The sequence below is a fragment of the Artemia franciscana genome, chromosome 4 (genome assembly GCF_032884065.1).
Source record: "Artemia franciscana chromosome 4, ASM3288406v1, whole genome shotgun sequence".
In the NCBI taxonomy this organism is placed as follows: Eukaryota; Metazoa; Arthropoda; class Branchiopoda; order Anostraca; family Artemiidae; genus Artemia; species Artemia franciscana.
In genome coordinates this window covers 43,872,574-43,893,742 of record NC_088866.1, presented here as the reverse complement: position 1 = coordinate 43,893,742, position 21,169 = coordinate 43,872,574, and the positions used below count along the sequence as shown (strand labels likewise).

The following is a 21,169-nucleotide window of genomic DNA, read 5'->3' as shown; positions in this document are numbered from 1 at the left end:
AATAACGGGGCAAAACTCCTATTGGTTAATATTTACCAAGGCCATTGCTGTCGCCCGCCCGCCAGTGAGCCAGTGTCACTTGTACATTTTTAGAAAATCTGGAAATTTGTCCAGTCGAAAACAATCAAGAATTAATGATACTAAGACACTGAATATAGGAGGAAAAATACATTTCAAAGATTTAAAGAACATGAAAATTGGAATGTTGCGACGTTAAAAAATGACTATCCCATCGACATTTTGACTGACGAATTCAGACGGTTTGAACTAGATTTATTAGGAGTTTCAGAAACTTATATCTAGGGGTAGGAAGCATGAAATTAGGTGACATAGAATTTGTTTACTCAGGCAGGAAGGATAAGGTACATAGACAGGGAGTAGGGCTGATGATGAATAAGGAAGCTGCGAAGTCTTGTTTAGACTGTGAAGGTATTAATAATAGGATATTAATTGCTCATTTTATGACTAAAAAGTTCCGGGTATCAGCTGTAGTAGTATATGCCCCCGTTGACCCAACTGATTGAGATACTATTGACTCAGATGACTTTCACTTACAGTTACAGGAACAAATAGACAGGGCACCAGGTAGAGATAATGTGTTTTTGCTAGGAGATTTTAATGCCCAGGCTGGTAGAAATAGGGATAGATGGTATCCTAGCCTAGGTAAATTTGGTGTAGGAAAAAAAAGTAATGGCTATAGGATTTTACAATTTTATAGATATAATAACCTAGTTATAACCAATACGGTATTTGGTCACAAAATGGCCAATAAGTTGACATGGTATTCACGTGATGGTAAGACAGCAAACCTTATTGATTATATTATAGTAAACAGAAGACTAGCAGGATCAATACAAGATATTAGGGTGTATAGGAGTGCTGTTATTGATGTTAAAAGTAAAGATCACCATCTAGTAGTGTCTAAGGTCAATTTGAAGCTGAAATTTCAGAAGGGTAACTACCTTCCGGAAAGTTATGATGTTGGTAGACTCCAGGATGAAAATTTAACAAAAAACTTCCAGGAACAGTTGAATACTAAACTTGAGAGTTTAAAATTTCAAAATGTGGAAGATGGATGGAATAATTTCGGAAAAACAATTTGTGAAGTTAGGTAACGAAAAGATTGATCAGGTTGGGAGCTTCAGTTACCTTGGTAGTATTATTAGTAAAGATGGTGGGAGCAGTGAAGAGGTTAAAAGTAGAATAGCTAAGGCTCAGGGTTTTTTTCACAGTTAAAAAAAAAGTTTGGAAGAATAGAAAGATAAGTCTGCAAACCAAGACTAGAATATTTGAAGCTACAGTGATCACAGTGGTCAAATATGGACCTGAAGCATGGGCGCTCCGAAAAGCAGATGAAAATTTACTAGATGTTTTCAAGAGAAATTGCCTACGGATTGTTCTGGGTACCCGGCTGACTGACCTAATTTCAAACAGTAGGTTGCACGAAAATGTGGTTCAATCCCGCTTTCTAGGGCTATAATGAAAGAAAGGTTGAGGTGGCTAGGCCACATTCTACGGATGAAAGATGACAGATTACCAAAGATTGTCCTTTTTGGCCAACCGTCTAGGGCTACACGGAAAGCAGGTCGTCCTTGTCTGGGTTGGGAGGATGTCATAAATAAAGATTTAAAGGAAATGGGAACTTCCTAGGAGGGTGTAAAGAGGGAGGCTTTAAATAGATTAGGTTGGAAGAGGAGCGTGCGTAGCTGTGTTGTCCTCAGGTGGTTTGGTGCTGCAGTGAGTTATTAGTAGTAGTAGTATTATTGAACCTTTTCAAGAAAAATGATTGTAACACTCACTTCAATTTCAAACTTCTTCGATTTCAATTTTGATTTAGCTTTATATTTATTAATTTTTAAATGACTAATTTTAATTAATTAATTTCCAATCAACAAGCTTACTGTATAGAAATCATGTATAATCTTTAGATTACCAATATGAGCCTGTGCAAAAATCTGAATTTTTCACTTATATCCCTTTGGTATTACATTGTCATTATAAGGTACAAATTTCAAACAGATTTGCATTCATAAAAATTGGCTGAAATGACTCGTATTTGGCCGACCTACCTGTTGATGCAGAAAAAGATGCCAGCAGAGCTAATATTTAGTAGACAAGGCACTGGATGCATTCCTTTTCAAATAGCTTGCTCCCCACCGCCCCCATAAAGATTTTCCATGACCACTTGTCCCATAATGAAGCAACATTTATTTCTAGAGTTGTAAGGTATTCTGGGTAGATACTTAATAAAAATAAAATATATTACGGTATATCATTTAAACACAAAGGAACTAGATCATTTCTATTGCCCGCGAGGCAAATCGTCTAAAGCTGATTTCTAGAAACCCACCTACTGTATTTGAGAAAATCTCTATGGGTATTTTATTCAATAAAAATAATGAAATTCGGCAGAAGACATTAGATCTGGAGATAAAATAGTTAAAATCTTCCAGTTTCTACTTTTGGCTTTATTTTTTTTTTTCGACGAGTGTTTATATTTACAGAAGGAAACATCCCTTGACATAAACTTGCCATCGATTTCAATTTCAGGTTCATATACGAGAGTTTCATTATCCAAGCAGTATTTCAGAATTTGTCGATGCAGCTGATGTGAAGAATGATGTTTAAAATGTAGAGATTAGGGTACCTTTCTAACCACAAGACAAAGGAAAACGATATATCAAATAACCGTTCGTAAATCGGAAGACTACTTTGACTTCAGGCTTTTCATTGTCGATTTTTTTTTAAGAATTGGTCAGATGTTTCGACTTCAATCAACTCACCAAATGAATACCTACAAAAATGTCTAGCGACGTTCCTCTAGCAACGACCAGGCCACGACGGCTGGTCACGACGGTAGTCCAGATTAGCCCAATGTTTTACCAATGATGTTCAAGCCCAAAACAAAAGGGTACATCTGAAGCATCAGTATCTCATGTGAAAGCAAACAAATTAAGTTTCAAGGCTTTGGCGATAGCAACTTTTTTTTTAAGATTTATCCAAGGAGAAGTATTTAAGGGCAAAAGCAAAAAGCTGACTAAAGTGGCAGTGAAAATTAAGGTATGGTTTGATCCCCACACATTTTTGGTCCCCATTATGGCTGGTCTCACCCACCTACTACGAAGCAAAAGCGACTCTAACTGTGAATATGTTCCCATGAGAGAAATCTTGTACACTTTTCAATCAATTTACAAGATAACCTTGGGTATGATAATTTGATTTTTGTGCGCAATTTCACTTCGGCTTTTTTGTGTCTCCTTTGAAAGTCAAAACAGCTTTTAGATTTCATTATGAACGCTTACTCTAAAATTTTCTGTTCACTTAAAGTTCCTTTTTCGGTAGTTAAACTACAAAAATCACAACAAATGTATTAAAAAAAACAAACCTTTATTTCGCTTCTAGGAATTCTTTCAACTTTAATTTAGTGCACTCCTTTAAAAATTCGTCATCCTCTTCAAGAAGTTCTGCAAACATATCATCTTTTCTTGAGCCGCTTTGGCTGTCTCCACTTCTGCCTAAAATATAAATATCATGAAAACTGAATAAACCTCTGCCGGACAGGGGGAAGGAATCAAAGTGTGGTGCCTCCTTTTTTATAGTACAGATCAAGTGGAAAAGTTATAACAAGACACGTGCACAACAAGACAGCAAGACAAGACAGTGCAGATTCGAAAGGAGCAAATCAGTTTTTTTACACAATGAAACTACAAAAAAAATAGTCTTACTCTAATGTTTAAAACAGCTATAAAGATGATAATGGCTTGCTGGAAGAAGGTGGAAGGTTTCGGCCCTCTGGACCTTCTCCTGGGTGTTTACATTTCAATTCTGTTCCAGAAGTATATATTTTGACAGATGAGCCTGGTAGCTAGCAGGGATACACAATTCAAGTTTTTTTCATTGGTCAATTTAGCGATTAAATCTGTAAACACTAGTAATTAAGATTCATAACTTAGCTACCTTTAATTTTTTTTTTCGGTTGCAGCTGCAATTCGATTGCAGCTGTTTTCGGTGAAATTGTATTTTGTATCTCAATGAGGAAAACTCAGAGAAATCAAAACAAAATCAGACATTACAGTTGGAAATTACACTCCAAGATAAGATTCGAAAAGTTTTTCGATGTTGCTAATCTTGTCTGTCCGTAGCGGACATAAAACCAAATTTTCCGTACTCACAAATACATCAGAAAGAAATAATAGCTACACCAAATAGCAAAAGATGCCAACTCCTAATCGAAAACAAAACTAAGGCGCATTTTTTTTTTTAATGTGTAAAGCATGAATTTTGTAGGATAAAACGGATGTCATACATTTTCAGCTCATAAAAACATTATTGATCAGCATGGAAAAAATCTATCCATCTTGGATAAGTAGATTTTCTTACCGCAGGCCAACTTTCTAACATCACTACTTAAAAAGATCAAAGGTAAAGCTCTAATTTCTTTGTTAATTGGCCCAGGTAATTGTTGCACATATTTTGATCGTAGCACAGTTTGGATTTGAAAGTGGTGCCTGCCTGCTTGCCTACTAGAACGGAGCTTTCCATTCGAAAGCAGAAACACAAATCAATAGAGCAAAAGCTTAGGTGGATAACTCCAGATAGTTCGTACCAAAAAAACTCACATTTCAACCCGCATATTGTCTTATCTCCAGGGCTTCCACTTTTTGGTTTCAATATTCCCTATTTTTATACCAATTTTCCCTAAAATTCCTTATCTTTAGATCTGATTTCTCCTTATTTTTCTCCCTAGAAAAAAGAGATGTTTTGCCTTAGATTTCCATACAATCTAAATGAAAAACGTAACGTAGAATCAAAGTGTTATTTTTTATTTCAGATAATGATATACATAAAATCTTTTACACTATCGAGAACACATATAAAAGTTCAAGCAAATGTCATATCCAGCACTCCATCGCACGTAGCGTTTGCTATCGTCTTGAAGCCGGCAACAGCTTTCGGTATGCTGACAGTTGATGAAGTTTTATCTTTGTTTTACAACCAGTAACTTAGTTGAATAAGTGAGACTAGTGTGACCTCCTCGAAATTATTTCGGATGTCTGTATTGATTAATTTCAGGAGCCTAAAGAAACGCTAAGCTGGTACATTACTAAAGGGTAATAAAAAGATCAATGATATGCACATCCGCAATTCTGGGTACTTGACTTCACCACTGCAAGTCTTCAGACTAAGTATCTTCATTTAGTACTGCTCAACTGACTGCTCTTCAAGTTGGGTATCTCCTAAATGAAGCTTAGTGACATCGGTCATTGCCTGAAATCTCCATTCTACGTCCGTTTTTGTCCGTTTTTGTTAGAACAGGAACTCTCACAAATAGAGGCCTTAGAGATTTTGGCTTCAAATTTCTTGCATTCCTTGGTTCAACCAATGCCAAAATGTCTTAAATTTCGTCTTCAAACTTGAAACGGTCTTGAATCTGCTTGATTAGGACTATATAACAAATTCGACAAGACAGACAACTTATTTTTATATATATAGATAGATGTCCCGGTCGTCATTTGTGTCCCGATGTCCCGGTCTGTAATTTTTTCAGTCAACAAACATGACGTCAGTCGACACACAAACATGACGTCACTCGACAGACACACAGAAAACTTATTTTTATATATATACTAGCTGTTGGGGACAGACCGGTGTCCCGGTCTGCATATACATTCGTTTTTTTTAGTTTTGTTTATCTCCTTTATTTTTCATTTTTTTCCCTTTTTATTTTTTTTCTTGTTTAGTTTTTTAGCTTTTTTAGTTTTTTTATTAGTTTTTACTTTTTTTTTCTTTTTAGTTTTTTGTAGTTTTTACCTTTTTTTTTTAGTTTTTTTAGTTTTTTTTTACTTATGTCCTGGTCGTCATTTATGCTCCCTGTGTCCCGGTCGTCATTTGTGTCCCGGTGCTTTGTTGATGGTGATTGCTAATCGAACATTCCCTTTGTCCCAGTCGCTTTCTCTTTGAGTGTCGTCATTTATATTCCGTGTGTGCCGGTGTCCCGGTCGTCATTTGTGTCCCCATGTCCCGGTCAGTAATTTCGTCAGTTGAAAACATGACGTCAGTCGACGCACAAACATGACGTCACCCGACAGACAGACCCACACACACACAGACAACTTATTTATATATATATATATATATATATATATATATATATATATATATATATATATATATATATATATATATATATATATATATATATATATATATATATATATATATATATATATATATATATATATATATATATATATACAAACACTGGGACAAGACAAGGACATTTAACAGATGGAAGATTTAGAAGGAGATTTAAAATATAACTGAAAATGATTTTAAAAGAAGAGAAGAGAGACATACAAATTAGGATAGAATTAAATATTCTATCGACAAAAGTTAAAATCCCGCACAGGCAGTCCCAAGCCTTTTACCTCTGACTCATTCATGCCTACAAATATTATGCTACTTCAAGAAGGTAACCCATAGTAGATAATTTAGCTAGGAGGAAGTTTTTCAGCCCAAAAATACCGAATTTATGATAATTTACGAAGTTCAAATAAAGTAAATATCACATCACCTAAAAGCTAAAACCTCTGTCCACGTAATATATCAGATAAATCCAATGAACTGGAACCAAAACGGTGAAAGATACTGGCTTCCGCTGTTCATTGAGAAAAAAAAAATAAGAGCAATAAACTACATGTAATTAGTTTATTAGGTATAAATTTTGTTTGGCTTTATTCATGTCTTTTAGTTTTACTGCTGATGATGAACACTGTATATGTGTTCGAAATATCCAGTTAAATTTTGTATCTGTTCACTGTCAATAAAAAGGTTTCATCCCTATTTTGAACTGTTTTACTTTCGTCAAGGAAAGGCAGTGTGGTCTTCGAAGTTATCTATTTATAAGTAGAAAAAAATTGCTGGCCCAACGAACACAACCGTACTCTACATAAGAATGAACGATGGAAAAATAAATGATTTTTAAAATCTTGAATGGAAATTATAGTGGATTAATAGTTTAATATGCATATATTGATATTAATTTCTTAAAGTCTTAGTAATTTTTGATTTATTAAAGTTTAAACAATGGAAACAGTTACAGTACATTTTTTTTCAGTATAAAGTGCAAATTATGCTGTGGAGGGCATGTTTTTCTTAGCCTTATTCTTGCTAATTTCTCCTCGTTTAAGTTTGACTTGTTCATATTTAATCAGTCAAACAAATTCATCTTTCATGAATTAGTTGTCCGAGTTATTACACAAGTATTTAGAGTTAGTTTGGCGTTTCTTTCCCGCTACACAGATTGCAAAATCTAAAAATAGTGCTTAGTTATTTTTCAAACATTAAAAATTCCAAAGAGGCAATTATTTCTTATCGTCGTATTGACGACATTGGAGCAATATGCTTTTTTGTATAAATACCAAAGTTTATATCTAGCAAGAATCAAGCTAAAACAAGTCAAAAAAGGAGGACATTTATTTTTCAGGAATGTTCGACATAAGGGCACTAGGCCCTTATGCCCTTATTATTTAAGTTGTCGGCCGCAGTTCAAGCACTAGGAAACTGCTTGTACTTAGTGAGAACTAAAATATCTCCGGGGACCTAAGATCTAAATTTTACGCCACGAAAAGTATGCTATAAAACATGGCCGTATTTGAATGAAAATTCTATCATGTCAGATATAAAAAATAACATGAAGAGTAACTGCTAATCCTGACAGCCCAAAACGTATCAAATCCTATAGAACTAATTGCTTATAAAGAAAAAAAAGCAAGAAAACTGGAAAGAAATAGCTCACATACTAGTAAGCAAATTAACTGATTCATATTACATTATTGGAATCCATAGAAACTTCAAGAGACACTATTGCATATACATACAACTAATAGGCTGTGTATTTCTACTGCGATTAATAATATGATTTACGAAAGAGCTGAAGAAATACGTATTTATGTTCCTTATGCTGCTAAAAAGAAACAGTTCATACTACAATAAACAAACAGATTTTGTTTCTTTCCATGTTTTATTGTGTAAAAGACTTTCCTTTGTCATTCCTAAGCTTTAATTGCTTTTCAGTTTGTTTATCAGGAATTATTTTGTTTCTAAGCTTCTCAGTCGACGGCCATTTCATGTTGAGAGTACCCAGTTTAATTACATCCTGAAAGTCACACAACGTCAAGCCCGTTTGGTGCTGAACACTTGGTGTTGTTCGTACGTTTTAGTACTGTCATTTTTCTATATCAAAATTAATCCAAAAAAGAAACTCGTTCTATTATTCTGATAGCAGCAACATAGAAGCATATTTCAAATAGACACAAGGGACTTTTTTAAAACTTTTCCCAGCGTAATTTTGAGAATCTAGCTAACCTTAAAATTAAAAATTTAATTCAGCTAAAATGAACAGCGGTAGATCTCCTTTAGCCTAGCCTCGAGCTTTCACTTCAATAAAAGATCTTAATTTTCGTAACGTATCAAACATTAACATATATGTTTCATAGCCCTGAAAAAGGCTGTTGGGTAACTTAGAATGTAAGAACATATTGGTCACAAATAACACCTTAATTACAAAATGTAAAAAATAAGGTGTAGGAATGGAACAAACAAGCCTACACATAAATTTTTGCAAACACAATTTTTCAATTCAAGACCTCAAATTTTGATAATTTCCTTTGTCAATAAAAAAATTGTTAAAAATGTTAGTTTTGCCTTTCGAGAAGACTTATTGAATTCTTCGAAGTTCGTTGAGTCTTTCAGTTTATTTATCCGCCAAACATCTTCTACTTGTGACTCCAGCTAACTTGCATCCTTTTTTCTTCTTTCTTAATTTTATGGCTGCTTTATAATTTTGAGCACACTTCCCTTCTTTTTTTCGGTCATATTTTTTTAGTTTTTTGTTTTCTTTGTTGATTTGTTCATCAATGGTTAGTTCTTCTTTCCCAGAATGAATTCTCCGTCCTTTTGGTATCCATTGATTCCCAGCTATGGATGAATTATCTTGAAACCTTATAATATCACTTGGATAATAATATTTGACTTCATCAGGCAAATCAAAACATTTGGCTTCACATTCATTTAACAGTTCCAAAAAACATAACCTAACCTGACCTAACCGATATTTGGCCACTAAACATGGCTTGTCTTGACCCTTCCCCCTCTCTTAGCTTAGAGAATCCACTTTTTTGGCACCACCCACAAAAATAACAGTATTTACAACGTAATTGTCATATACACTTATGATAAACTATATCATTTTCGCCCCAATACTACGTGCGTGGTATTGGGGTAAAAGTGGAACATATTTAAGATCGATTTTTAATTCAGTTTACATCTGTTCTCGTTTATCCCATAAAAATGGACATATTTAAGATCGATTTTTAATTCAGTTTACATCTGTTCTCGTTTATCCCATAAAAATGGACATATTTAAGATCAAATTTTAATTCAGTTTACATTCGTTTCCATTTATCTAGCACCGAAAACATTAAAACAAAACCATGGCTAACGAAGTGAATTTTTAAATTTAGCCCGAATTTGGTAACTCTGCTTAAATCGCAAGCCTTGAGTGATTAACAAAAACATTCTTGTTGCCCCTCAGTGCTATCTTTATGCAAAATTATCATAAGTTTTAGCTTAGGCCACCTAAAATCTTTGGTGTATCCCCCAACTCAAAAAATATTAGTCTGAGCAAAAGAACTTGGGCAATCAATGATGAGCAAAGTAATGAGCACAGGCTTACTAAACGAATTCGAGCTGTCTTGTATTAATCCACACTTAAGACGAACAGAATTTACTATCAATAAATAAATGAAACCCAAAACGAACAGAAATTATACATGATCACATCAACTATTACATATACATACAACTAATAGGCTGTGTATTTCTACTGCGATTAATAATATGATTTACGAACGAGCTGAAGAAATGCTTATTTATGTTCCTTACGCTGCTAAAAAGAAACAGTTCATACTACAATAAACAAACAGATTTTGTTTCTTTCCATATTTTATTGTGTAAAAGACTTTCCTTCGTCATTCCTAAGCTTTAATTGCTTTTCAGTTTGTTTACCAACAATTATTTTGTTTCTAAGCTTCTCAGTCGACGGCCATTTCATGTTGAGAGTACCCAGTTTAATTATATCCTGAAAGTCACACAACGTCAAGCCCGTTTGGTGCTGAACACTTGGTGTTGTTCGTACGTTTTAGTACTGTCATTTTTCTATGTCACAATTAATCCAAAAAAGAAACTCGTTCTATTATTCTGATAGCAGCAACATAGAAGCATATTTCAAATAGACATAAGGGACTTTTTTGCCACTTTTCCCAGCGTAATTTTGAGAATCTAGCTAACCTTAAAATTAAATATTTAATTCAGCTAAAGTGAACAGCGGTAGATCTCCTTTAGCCTAGCCTCGAGCTTTCACTTCAATAAAAGATCTTAATTTTCGGAACGTATCAAACATTAACATATATGTTTCATAGCCCTGAAAAAGGCTGTTGGGTAACTTAGAATGTAAGAACATATTGGCCATATTTTCATTCGAAAAAGACTAAGTTCTAATCGATTTTCCAGTCACTCGGGAAATCCCCCCTTTCGTGAAAATTATTTCCTAGAAATCCAAACACGATGAAAATTACCCCTGGACGATTTCCCGGGAACATCTCCACATGCCAAATTTTTCAAGTCCCCCCAGTGTAAATTTTTCCTGGAAATTTCACCCCCAGAAATTTCCCTCCATACAGAAGATCATCCCTATGGAAATCCATCCAGAACCTGCCCCCCCCCTCCACCACCGAAAATGTCTGTATACTTCCCAATAACAAATACTATGCGTCAACAATGTTGTTTACTATGCGTAAACAAAATGCCTGTTTACTTCCCAAATAATAAATATTACGCGTAAACATTGGACAACTCTTATAACTTAAAACCTATCCCCAGGAGCTAGGGGGGTGGGGTAATTTATCACCAAGGACATAGTTGTGAACTTTTCAACTAAGCTGAACAAAACGACTATCTCAAAATTTTTGTTGAAAAGCCGCATGAGATGGGGACTAGATGTCCTCCAATATTTTTGTCACTTAAAAGGGCACTCGAACTTTTAAGTTCAGCTCAAACAAGCCATCTCCCAACGTTTTACGTCCATTGGTTCGATACGATTACCCCTAGAAAAAAAAAACAAAAAATACGCATTGGTGATCTTTCTTCCGACAAAAAATACAAAATTCTCTTGCGACCTGATTCCAAATTTTTGCAGATAGCAGCAGATAGAAGCATTTTCTGACGGTCTGACGGTGTGATTTTAATTAACAGTCTTTGACTTTTAGAGGGTGTTACCCCCTATTTTCCGATACCAGGCAATTTTTTTCAGGCTCGTAGCCTTTTATGAGTAACACTTGGCTTAATGATTCTTACATATTTGGAATCAACATAATAAGTCCATTCTTTTGATTTATTCATTGATATCAAAGTTCGTTTTTTAGAGTTCCAGTTACTATTGAGCAGTGTTGCTCCTTACAGTTCGTTACTAGGAACTGTTTGATAGTTACAAAAGAAAAAAAAAGGTTTAAAATGGATTTAGTTTTCAGTAAACCCCAAATAACACTAGGCTTTGGAAGGCGTAGCTTAGTCCTGCTCCTGTTTGCAGTAATTTCTGTTCACTTCAAGCTGGATTTGATTATTTATCTTAGCTTGTGTTCGTTTTAGGATTCTTATATTCATCTAAAATAGTATATGCTATATTTACGTTTGATCTGATCATATATTTTAAAGTATGTTTGTTTTGGGTTTCATTTATTCATTGACAGTAATTTTCTGTTCGTTTTAATTAATATATGACTTAAAAACTTCTTTGTAGAAAAAGTTTTTTGTTTTAATTGAAGAATATAAGAAATTATTCCAAAAATTTGACAGCTTATTCATAAATTTCACCCCCCCCCCCCTCACTCTTTTTGAAATTAAAAGTAAATTTTTGGTGTTGCCATTGAAAAGTTTGCTTTCTTTTGGTATCTTTATTTAAAAATAATGAACAAAATCACCACCCCCCTAAATATATGAAAAATATAGTTCGCTCCATCCACCCATTATTTTTCCTGAACTGAAGCCACTGAGGTCACATCTATAATTCAATTATCCCTGAATTCTAACATTCAATTGGAGGATATAAAAAAGAATGTCTTTTTTGTAGAGAACTAAAATTAACCACAAAAGTTAAATATGTATTTGAAATGAAAAGTTCATTCTTTGAAAGTAATGGCTTATATTAAAAAGTCGATCCGGAATATGCTCTTGTGCAGCACTTCCCATGCTTGGATCAAGGCCAGGGCTTTCGGACAAAAGCTAGAGCTGGCACCGCAAGCAGAAGGAATTCACTGCATGATTTACCGATCTGCTGCCAAGACTCATCCAAAACTGTTCCATGAAGTACTCAGCTTCTTGGTGATTGCTGTCAATTACATATAGAGCGAATTGCTTTCATAACACATCAACTTCAAAACTTGTGCAAAAAAAAAAATGCACTTTGATGGTGAGGTACTACCAGTTTGGTACTACCGTACTACCGGTACTACCGGTATCTCATAAACACGAGTTTGTGAGATACCTTAATGAAGAGACTTGGATCCAAAGAATAGCCTACTTTCTGACATCTTAGATTATATAAATAAGCTAATTTAAAACTGTAGGGTAAAGAGATTGGAATTGTTAACTTCCAGGATAAAGTTTCAGGCTCTCAGGTTAAAACTGCAAAACTGGCATCGTAAGAAAAAAAAGAAAAAAAAAAGAAAACGCCCGTTTCAACACCTTTCCGCTGAAGAAGTAGAAACGGATACCTAAGATAATTTAAGGAATCAGAGATTGAACCTTATTATTCGAAATTCTCTTAACAATAAGCTGCTTAGTTTAAGATCCACTTCATACATAACCTGATTAAATGTAAACTATTTTGTTAACTTAATAAGAACTCTGCATCTTCAATGTATTTTTTTTTTAATTTATTTAGTTTCATGTTTATCTCTAGGGGTCATCATACAGAACTAAAACTATATTCCTGCTATTAATGAACTCTAGCATCAAACAGTTCGTGGTAACGAGGAGCGACCCGGCTCAATAGTAACCAAAACTCTAAAAAACGGATCTTTGATACCAATAGTTACATCTTAAGAATTTTAATGTAATACTGATTTTAAATATATAAGATTCATCAAGTTTAGTCTTACCCATCGAAAGTTACGAGCCTGAGAAATAGCGTTATTGTAGAAAACAGGTGAAACACCGTCTAAACGTCACATAATCTTAATGAAAATCCCACCATCAGATTCAGTGCATCAGAGAACCCTACTATACAACGTTCAAGCTCCTATATACAAAAATGTGGAATTTTGTATTTTTTGCCACAAGACAGATCACGGATGTGTTTTTTTTTTTTTTTTTTTTTTTTCCCAGGGGTGATCGTATCGACTCAGTGATCCTAGAATGTCGCAAGAGGGCTCATTCTTAATAAAACGAAAAGTTCTAGGATCCTTTTTAAGGGACCAAAATTGTTGGGCACCTAGGCCCCCTCCCACGCTCAATTTCTCCCAAAGTCGTCGGATCAAAATTCTGAGATAGCCATTCTATTCATCATAGTCGAAAAGCTTTATAACTGTGTCTTTGGAGACGACTTACTCCTCCACATTCCCCATGGGAGGGGCTGCAAGTGACAAACTTTGACCAGTGTTTACACATAGTAATGGTTATTGGGAAGTGTACAGACGTTTTCAGGAAAATTTTTTGGTCGGGGGGAAGGGTTGAGAAGAAGTTTTAAACATTTTTTTATTATTACTTGAATTGCACGAATTTGAAGTAATCACCCTCGGCTTTGGTTAGATAGACACACTTAAATCATTACTTTATTTATACTTGTTTGTGATTGTATCCAACTATAATTCTGCTCTTTTCTGACATTTTGATGCTCCATTTCTGCATCGTTGGAGTAGGAACGCTGTTTCTTATGTTCCAGAAGCAACGTTATTCCTGTTTTGCCGCTTTTTGTACGGCTCTGACTTCCGTTTCTAGATAGGAAGTGACAAGGGTCTCTGCTCAGTATTTTTGCGTAAAGTGTGCAAGACAGATTGTTGAATATGACATTAAATTTTCGCAGGCTCTATATATTCCTGCCTTGTGCCAACAAGGATTGCTTTTGTTTATTTATACAGTTCGTGGTAACGAACTTTTTGAATTTTCTGCCACAAACGTTGGCACAAATTTCTGTGCCACAAGCCAAAATTTTTGGGCCGATCAGCTAAAATGGTATTGAGTGAAAATCTGAAATGGTCAGTATGCTTATATTTAGTGACAATTACTTACATAGCCTACAAGTTTCATATCCTATCACAGCAAAGTACCAAGTTCTGCCACTTTTTTGTTGCAATTCACAAATTTTGGCCTGAAAAAAGTCTAAATTCTATCAATCACAAACATCCTGAAATAGTCTATTTATTGTGATCTGCCTGAAAGCTGTATAAATATCCCCTTGTTTTAGAGGCTGGTTTCGTCTCTAAAAATTTACACAGTTTGTTCAAAATGAATAGATTTTGTCTAGAATGGTTTTACAGTTTTGCAATGTTCCAACCCAGCTATTGTGGAGGGGAAAGATCGGTAGGTATCATTGAGGAGGATGGGGTGTCCAGACCCTCGACAAGCGCATTTTTTGGATCAGATTTTCTAAATTTTCGTGAGAGGTACTTGAGATCACTATTGGGAGGAAATTTACCCTCTAGGATCTACAAGTTCGGAATAATATATTATTCGAATATAATATATATTCGAATAATATATATATTCGGAATAATATATATTAGATCAACATAACATGTTCATTTTTTTTTGTTATTTCTTTTATTTTCGTTTTTTTTTTGTAATAAAACATCGTATACATGCTTACCTTCTAAGAGTCGAAGGGAGGGGGATTGTAGTTCTCGAGGGCAATATTTTCCTAAGGAGTCCTCCCTTGTGAATATAAACATAACGACGATCTGGAGAATCATTTTGGTATTCCAGGCCCACCCTTGAAGAAATCTTAAGAGGTCAGCTTTTCAGAGGCGATTTTCATTTTCGAAGAATTGTTTTGCAGAAGCTAGAACTCGGATTAAAAGCTATCGGTGGTTGTTGGGAGAGCTTGTCATATATTTGGATAAGACGGGATATGGACATTAAACACGAACAGAAAGTAAGTAAAAATAAGTTTTACCTACCCCTCAACCCTCTTGGTTTTACAATAAGTTGAATATTTTTGCTAACGCTTTAAGAGCAAATGGTCAAATAAAAGATCGATGAGTTGCTTATTTTTTTCACAGCACCCCAAGAATGGAAGTATTAATTTATTTGTAATTGCTTTAAACGACCGGACTCGCAGTTTAAAGGTTCTGAAAAGTAATTGATAAATTAAAAATTACAATCCCGATCTGGCTATTTTTTTATATTTATTTATTTTTTTTGTACTCTAAAATTCTATCAGTTACTTACTAGTTAAATCTTCATTTCAATTTTTAATTTCGACTTTTACCTTAATTTAAAAGAGAATTTGTTCTGTTTTTTTTTCTTTATTTAATTACATCCATATTCTAAGCTTAAACCTAGCACATCTGTAGTGTTTTAGTTCAACTAGGCTAAAACCAGTTCTATAAAATATTTATTTTTAGCTAAAAGAAAACACAAATTTAGGTATGGCCCTGTCTCCTAAAGCTTTTACGAAACTAGTGCTTATCTGTGCATTATTCTTAACTCATCCAGTTTTAAATAGTGCTTAGAAAATTTTCTCCGAGCAACACATTTTACCTCATTTCTCCTCCCCAAAATTTTTTATCGTAAACTGTTGATTTTTAATATGTGAACTGAATTGGTTCTATTTACTTTCAGGTTTAATTGCAAATCAAATGGTGAATGAAAAGCAGTGTCGTTCAACTTTGTTATAAATACTCTCTTAATATTTTTAATCAAATATTTATAGCTTTAGTGCTTTTTATTTAAAGTACCTAGTTGGGCAACATCTTTTATTTAAATAAATTTAATATTACCTTATTATTATTTTTATAAATAAATTTTATCATTAAGGCAGCCCCCTTCCTCTACAGATTAACTTCTGCTAATTTTATGTTTTAATCTTGCTCTTTACTTTCGTAATAACAGCACAGACCAGAAATATTCCAAAAAATGAAGAGGAATTAAATATCAGTTTTTACCTCCACACCGTCCCTGCCCCTTTCTTAGAACCAATTAGGTATTTATCTGAAGACTCAATGAGAGTCGGGAGTTGTTTGCATTAAAATGCACCCTTTGAGGCATCTGCCCCCTCCAAAGTTTATACGACCACCCTTCCTGTAAAAACCTAATATCTTAACAATAAGGAGCTAGCATAGCTTACAGCTCATGACTCGGGGGATGGAAGGGGGGTCTCCAAACCTGGAGGGATGGCTATTGGACCTTTGGACAGTTTTGGTAAAAAATGACTATCTCGAAATTTTGATCGGATGCGTTTGGGGAATTAAGGAGGGTTTCCCTGGCAATAACACCAAAACCCAAATTGAATATTACGTTACATGAAAAGTTGACGAAAAATAGAAAAGTTCAGTGTATGCCCAAAACCACTGTTACGGAAATTCGTAGTGAAGACTATTTAGCATAGCTTTGAGGTAATCTTTAAATGAAATTCTTCAATGGGCGTAAAACTTTCAAGTTAAGTAGGCTAGACGCAGGGGATTTTATTTTCAACTAAAAGTAAGAAGCAATATTAAAACACAAAATAAACGGAAATTGTTACGCATGTGGGATGGTTCCTACCTTCTTCAAAATCTCGCTTTTTACGCTAAAATCATTTTAGTAATTTCTAAAGACCTATTTATTCTAATTAAACAGCTTTTGAGATTCAGGGGGCATTCTTAAAGAATTTTGACAAAATTTGAACCTTACCATAAAGAACGAGGTATTGACGAGGGGGTGTACCCCTCATATTACGTATATGAGAGAGTTTCATCTCCTCGTCAGTACCTCGCTCTTTACACTTAAGTTAAAATTTTGTTAAATAATGGCCGATATACAATAATTTGTTCGTTATTTTTCGACCAATCTTAGGATTTAATATCTTAAGCAGCTTCTTAACTATGATTTTTATGTGATAATAAACCAAAGATATTGTATGCTTTCGGCTTTTGGTTGTTATTAAATAAAAAAAAAATAAAAAATATACATTTTTCCAACTGAAAGTAAGGAACAACATTAAAACTTAAAACGACCAGAAATTATTAGGTATGTGAGCTTGTTATGATTTCACAAACACTTAAGCGTAACGAGTGAGTACTGAGGAAGGGGTAACTCCTTCATGTGCGTAATAAGAACCAAACGAAAAATCTGAGAAAATTACGGTTCAAATGGTTAGTGGTAACAAATCTTATGTAAGGTGTGATCCGGCTCAATAGTAGCCAATATAAAAAAAAAACGGTTTAAAAAAATAATTTTTATACTAAAGGATAAATTGAAAGAATTGGCTTTTATGCTGATTTCAAATGTATAAATTTCATTTATTTTTGGTTTTATTCATCAAAGGGTTTCAAGCTCTTGTCTGCAAAAATGTGAAATTTTGTTGTTGTTTTTTTGCCAGAAGAAAGATCACGGATGCGTGTTTATTTTGTAGTTGTTTTTTTCCCAGGGGCAATCGCACAAACCCAATGGTCCTAGAATATCAGAATAGAGCTCATTCGAACAGAAATTAAAAGTTCTAGTGTCCTTTTTAAGCAACCTAAAAAACTGGTGGGCAACTAGCCACCTCCGCCGCCACTTTTTTTCCAAATTCGTCCGATCAAAATTTTGAGATAGCCATTTTGTTCATCATAGTTGAAAGGCCCATGAACTATGACATTGGGTATAACATGACCCCAACCCTCCTTACAGCCCCTGGGGAAATGATTGTAAGCTATTAAATTTGCCCATTGTTTACGTATCCCGCATTGTCATGGCCCTTCAGCTGGGAGGTGCTATAGGGGCTTGGGGCCAACCATCCTGTAGTTTTATACGGGGGGTGGAGAGGATTTTCTGAGGAGAAACACTTAAACCCCATTTTCATTTTCCACAGTCATTTTCATTTGATTTGGGAAAATTTTCTTCAGCTTTACCCCCCCCCCCTTTCCCTCGCTCCTTTAATAAAACTAACCACACTGACTTATCAGAGAACTATTGACATATATTTTAGGTTTGTTTTAGAATCTTATATCTATGCTCTTTTTTCACCATTATCAGTGAATCATTCCGGTGAATGAAGAGTAAAATTATGTTCTACAAAAACGTCATTGCTGGAATGACGTCAATAAGTCAATAAAAGAGCAATATCCCACAGTGACGGCTAGTATAAAAAAACCATCATGTTCAAAAAGTTAGTGTTGATTGGCGGTGCAGCAATATGTACCGGAACTGTCTTGTGGGGCGTTACAAAATACCGAAAAGCAAAAACGACTCTAAAAGGAGAAAATAATGTTCTTTACATTAAAAACAGTAAGCCAAGACCAGTTAGTGAAACGGTAGAAGGACAATTTTCCATCATTGGAGAGTTAAAGAATATTTTCAAGAAATCTCTTATCAAGTCATATCCAAATTTTAATATCAAGATGGTGATATCTTCTCCATCTAAATCTGGTGACTATCAATGCAATTCTGCTATGGGACTTTCAAAGATACTCAAAGAATCTGGCACCAAGGTATCCCCAGCTGAAGTGGCCAAGACACTAATCAAAAATATCCCCGCCAATAGTATCATTGAACCATTGTCTACTGGCGACCATGGTTTCATCAACATCACTCTTTCTCAAAAGTTTGTGGTCAGTCAGATTGCGAGCATGTTTTTGGAGGGCGTCCGTCCACCGAAAGTTGACAAGAAGAGGGTCGTTATTGACTTTTCCTCTCCCAATATTGCAAAGGAGATGCACGTAGGCCACTTGAGATCCACCATCATTGGAGATAGTCTAGCAAGATTGTTGGAATATCTCGGCCATGATGTTGTAAGATTAAACCATGTTGGAGATTGGGGTACACAGTTTGGGATGCTACTTGCACATTTAAACGACAAATATCCTGATTATTTGAACAATCCACTGCCCATTGGGGATTTGCAAGCGTTTTATAAGGAATCGAAGAAGCGTTTTGATGAAGATGCTGAATTCAAGAAAAGAGCCTACGCTGCTGTTGTAGAATTACAAGCTCATAACCCCGACCAGACTAAACGATGGCAACTTATCTGTGATACCTCTAGAAAAGAATTCCAAAAGATATATGATCGCCTTGATATTAAACTTACTGAACGTGGTGAGTCATTCTACCAGGATTCTATGACAAAAATAATAGAAGATCTGAAGCAGAAAAACCTACTAGTATATGAAGAAGGAAGATATGTGATGTTCCCACAGAAAGAAAACTTAAATCCTCTAACTGTTGTCAAGTCCCATGGCGGTTACACCTATGACACTTCAGATATTGCTGCTTTGTGCCACCGACTAGAAGTTGAAAAGGCGGACTGGATCATCTATGTCACCGACCTTGGACAAAGCTCTCATTTTGAATCATTGTTTGATTGTATGGAACGTGCTGGTTATATTGACAAAAATCGCGTGCGTATTGATCATGTTGGTTTTGGGGTTGTACTCGGGGAAAACAAGAAAAGGCTAAAAACACGATCAGGTGACACAATTCGACTAGTGGATCTCCTTGACGAAGGCATAAAAAAGTCATTGGATAAACTTATTAAGAAAAACCGTGAAAGGATTTTGTCCCCTGAAGAATTAGAACAAGCCAAGACGTCTGTTGCCTATGGTTGCATTAAATACGCAGATTTGTCTAACAATAGGAAGGGAGATTATGTTTTTTCATTTGACAAGATGCTTGCAGATGAGGGTAACACTGCTGTTTATATTTTGTATCAATATACAAGAGCAAAAAGTATTGCTAGACTTGCTAATGTTGAGCCAAATCAATTGCTCAACTATGCTAAAAATGAGGATATAAAGATAGAACATCCAAATGAAATCAAATTAGCTAAGGAAATTTTGAAGTTTCATGATGTAATTCAAAAGATAACTGAGGATCTCGTTTTGCACCCACTCTGTGAATATCTCCATAAAATTGCAACTGCTTTCTCTGAATTTTATGACTCTTGCTACTGCGTTGAAAAGGACCGAAAAACAGGGGAGGTGATCAAAGTCTATATGCATAGACTACTGCTATGTGAAGTGACAGCCAATATTTTGGCAAAGGGTTTTGACATCCTGGGCATTAAACCTGTGAACAGAATGTAATGTCTGGGTGAGGAACAAGTAAAGGTGTAACCAAATGTTTCGACACTTTGAGGTTTAAAATTTTTGTGAGATCTGAATGAGGAAAATTATAAGCATTTGGAATGTAAAAAAAAAGATATATAGCCGAGCTAAACGCTGTTTCTCGTGTCATACCCAAGGGCATCTAGCTAAAGACTTACCCCTTTTTTTAACTGTTAGGACGATAAAAGGAAGGACGTATTTTACGAAGATGAAATTTTCTAAATTTTGTTAAATTTTAAAATGTAGCCCTTATGCTGTAGCTAAACTTAGGAATATTCAAGAGCGCAAACAGATCTGATTAAAGTTGAAGTAGTGAGGACCCTTTGCATTTTAAAGTGGCCCATAGGGGCTATGCCTGAAGAAATTGTGTATACCTTGTTGTTGCGTAATATTTTAGGGGGTGTTTTTTCTTCCAGATTTTTTTCAAGGTTGTTACGTAAAAGTTAATTGTTTACCAATGCAAATCTTTAAAAACCTACGGGGGCAGGTAGGAAAAACCCTCAGGACCTGCAAAATCAATTTGGGAACCCTTGAATGTGAAAAAATTGATCATAGCTTAATGTTTACATATTTAGATGATATAGGTTTTTTGGGGGGTCCAAACACGATACTATTCTTGGATTCTCAAGTTTATTTTCATTGCTGATAACACACAAAGGTGTCCCAGTATGCAGTCTTGGTTGATTTTCAGTCTTTCCAAAACGGACAAAGCACTCCGGTTATGTAACCTACTGATTTTCAAATCTATATATATATGATATATAATAAATATCGGATGTTTCCTTTCGTTACACTAATTTGTTTATTCTCATACCGAGTGATTCCTTTGTTTC

At 34.8% G+C, this 21,169-nt stretch overlaps 3 protein-coding genes across 10 annotated transcripts in view; 2 read left to right on the top strand and 1 right to left on the bottom strand.

The window, feature by feature from the left end:
* Positions 1-21,169, bottom strand: part of LOC136026470 (protein MON2 homolog) — a 483,967-nt gene that overhangs the window by 299,451 nt on the left and 163,347 nt on the right. The window lies entirely within an intron of this gene.
* LOC136026472 (calcium-dependent secretion activator-like) overlaps positions 1-21,169 on the top strand; it is a 122,519-nt gene that overhangs the window by 55,462 nt on the left and 45,888 nt on the right. For 6 of the 7 annotated variants that reach the window (XR_010617294.1, XR_010617298.1, XR_010617296.1 and 3 more), the window contains exon 8: positions 15,040-15,208. Coding sequence is in view for 2 of the 7 variants with exons in the window: in XM_065703082.1 (XP_065559154.1) it covers positions 15,040-15,208 (169 nt within the window). In the remaining 5 variants the exon portion in view is untranslated. Of the gene's footprint in view, positions 1-15,039; positions 15,209-15,897; positions 16,371-21,169 lie in introns of those variants that run through there. The other variant, XM_065703083.1, reaches the window with a different exon arrangement.
* Positions 17,052-21,146, top strand: LOC136026471 (arginine--tRNA ligase, cytoplasmic-like). The gene has a single exon (XM_065703081.1). The coding sequence runs from the start codon at positions 18,393-18,395 to the stop codon at positions 20,313-20,315; it is 1,923 nt and encodes a 640-aa protein (XP_065559153.1). The 5' UTR covers positions 17,052-18,392; the 3' UTR covers positions 20,316-21,146.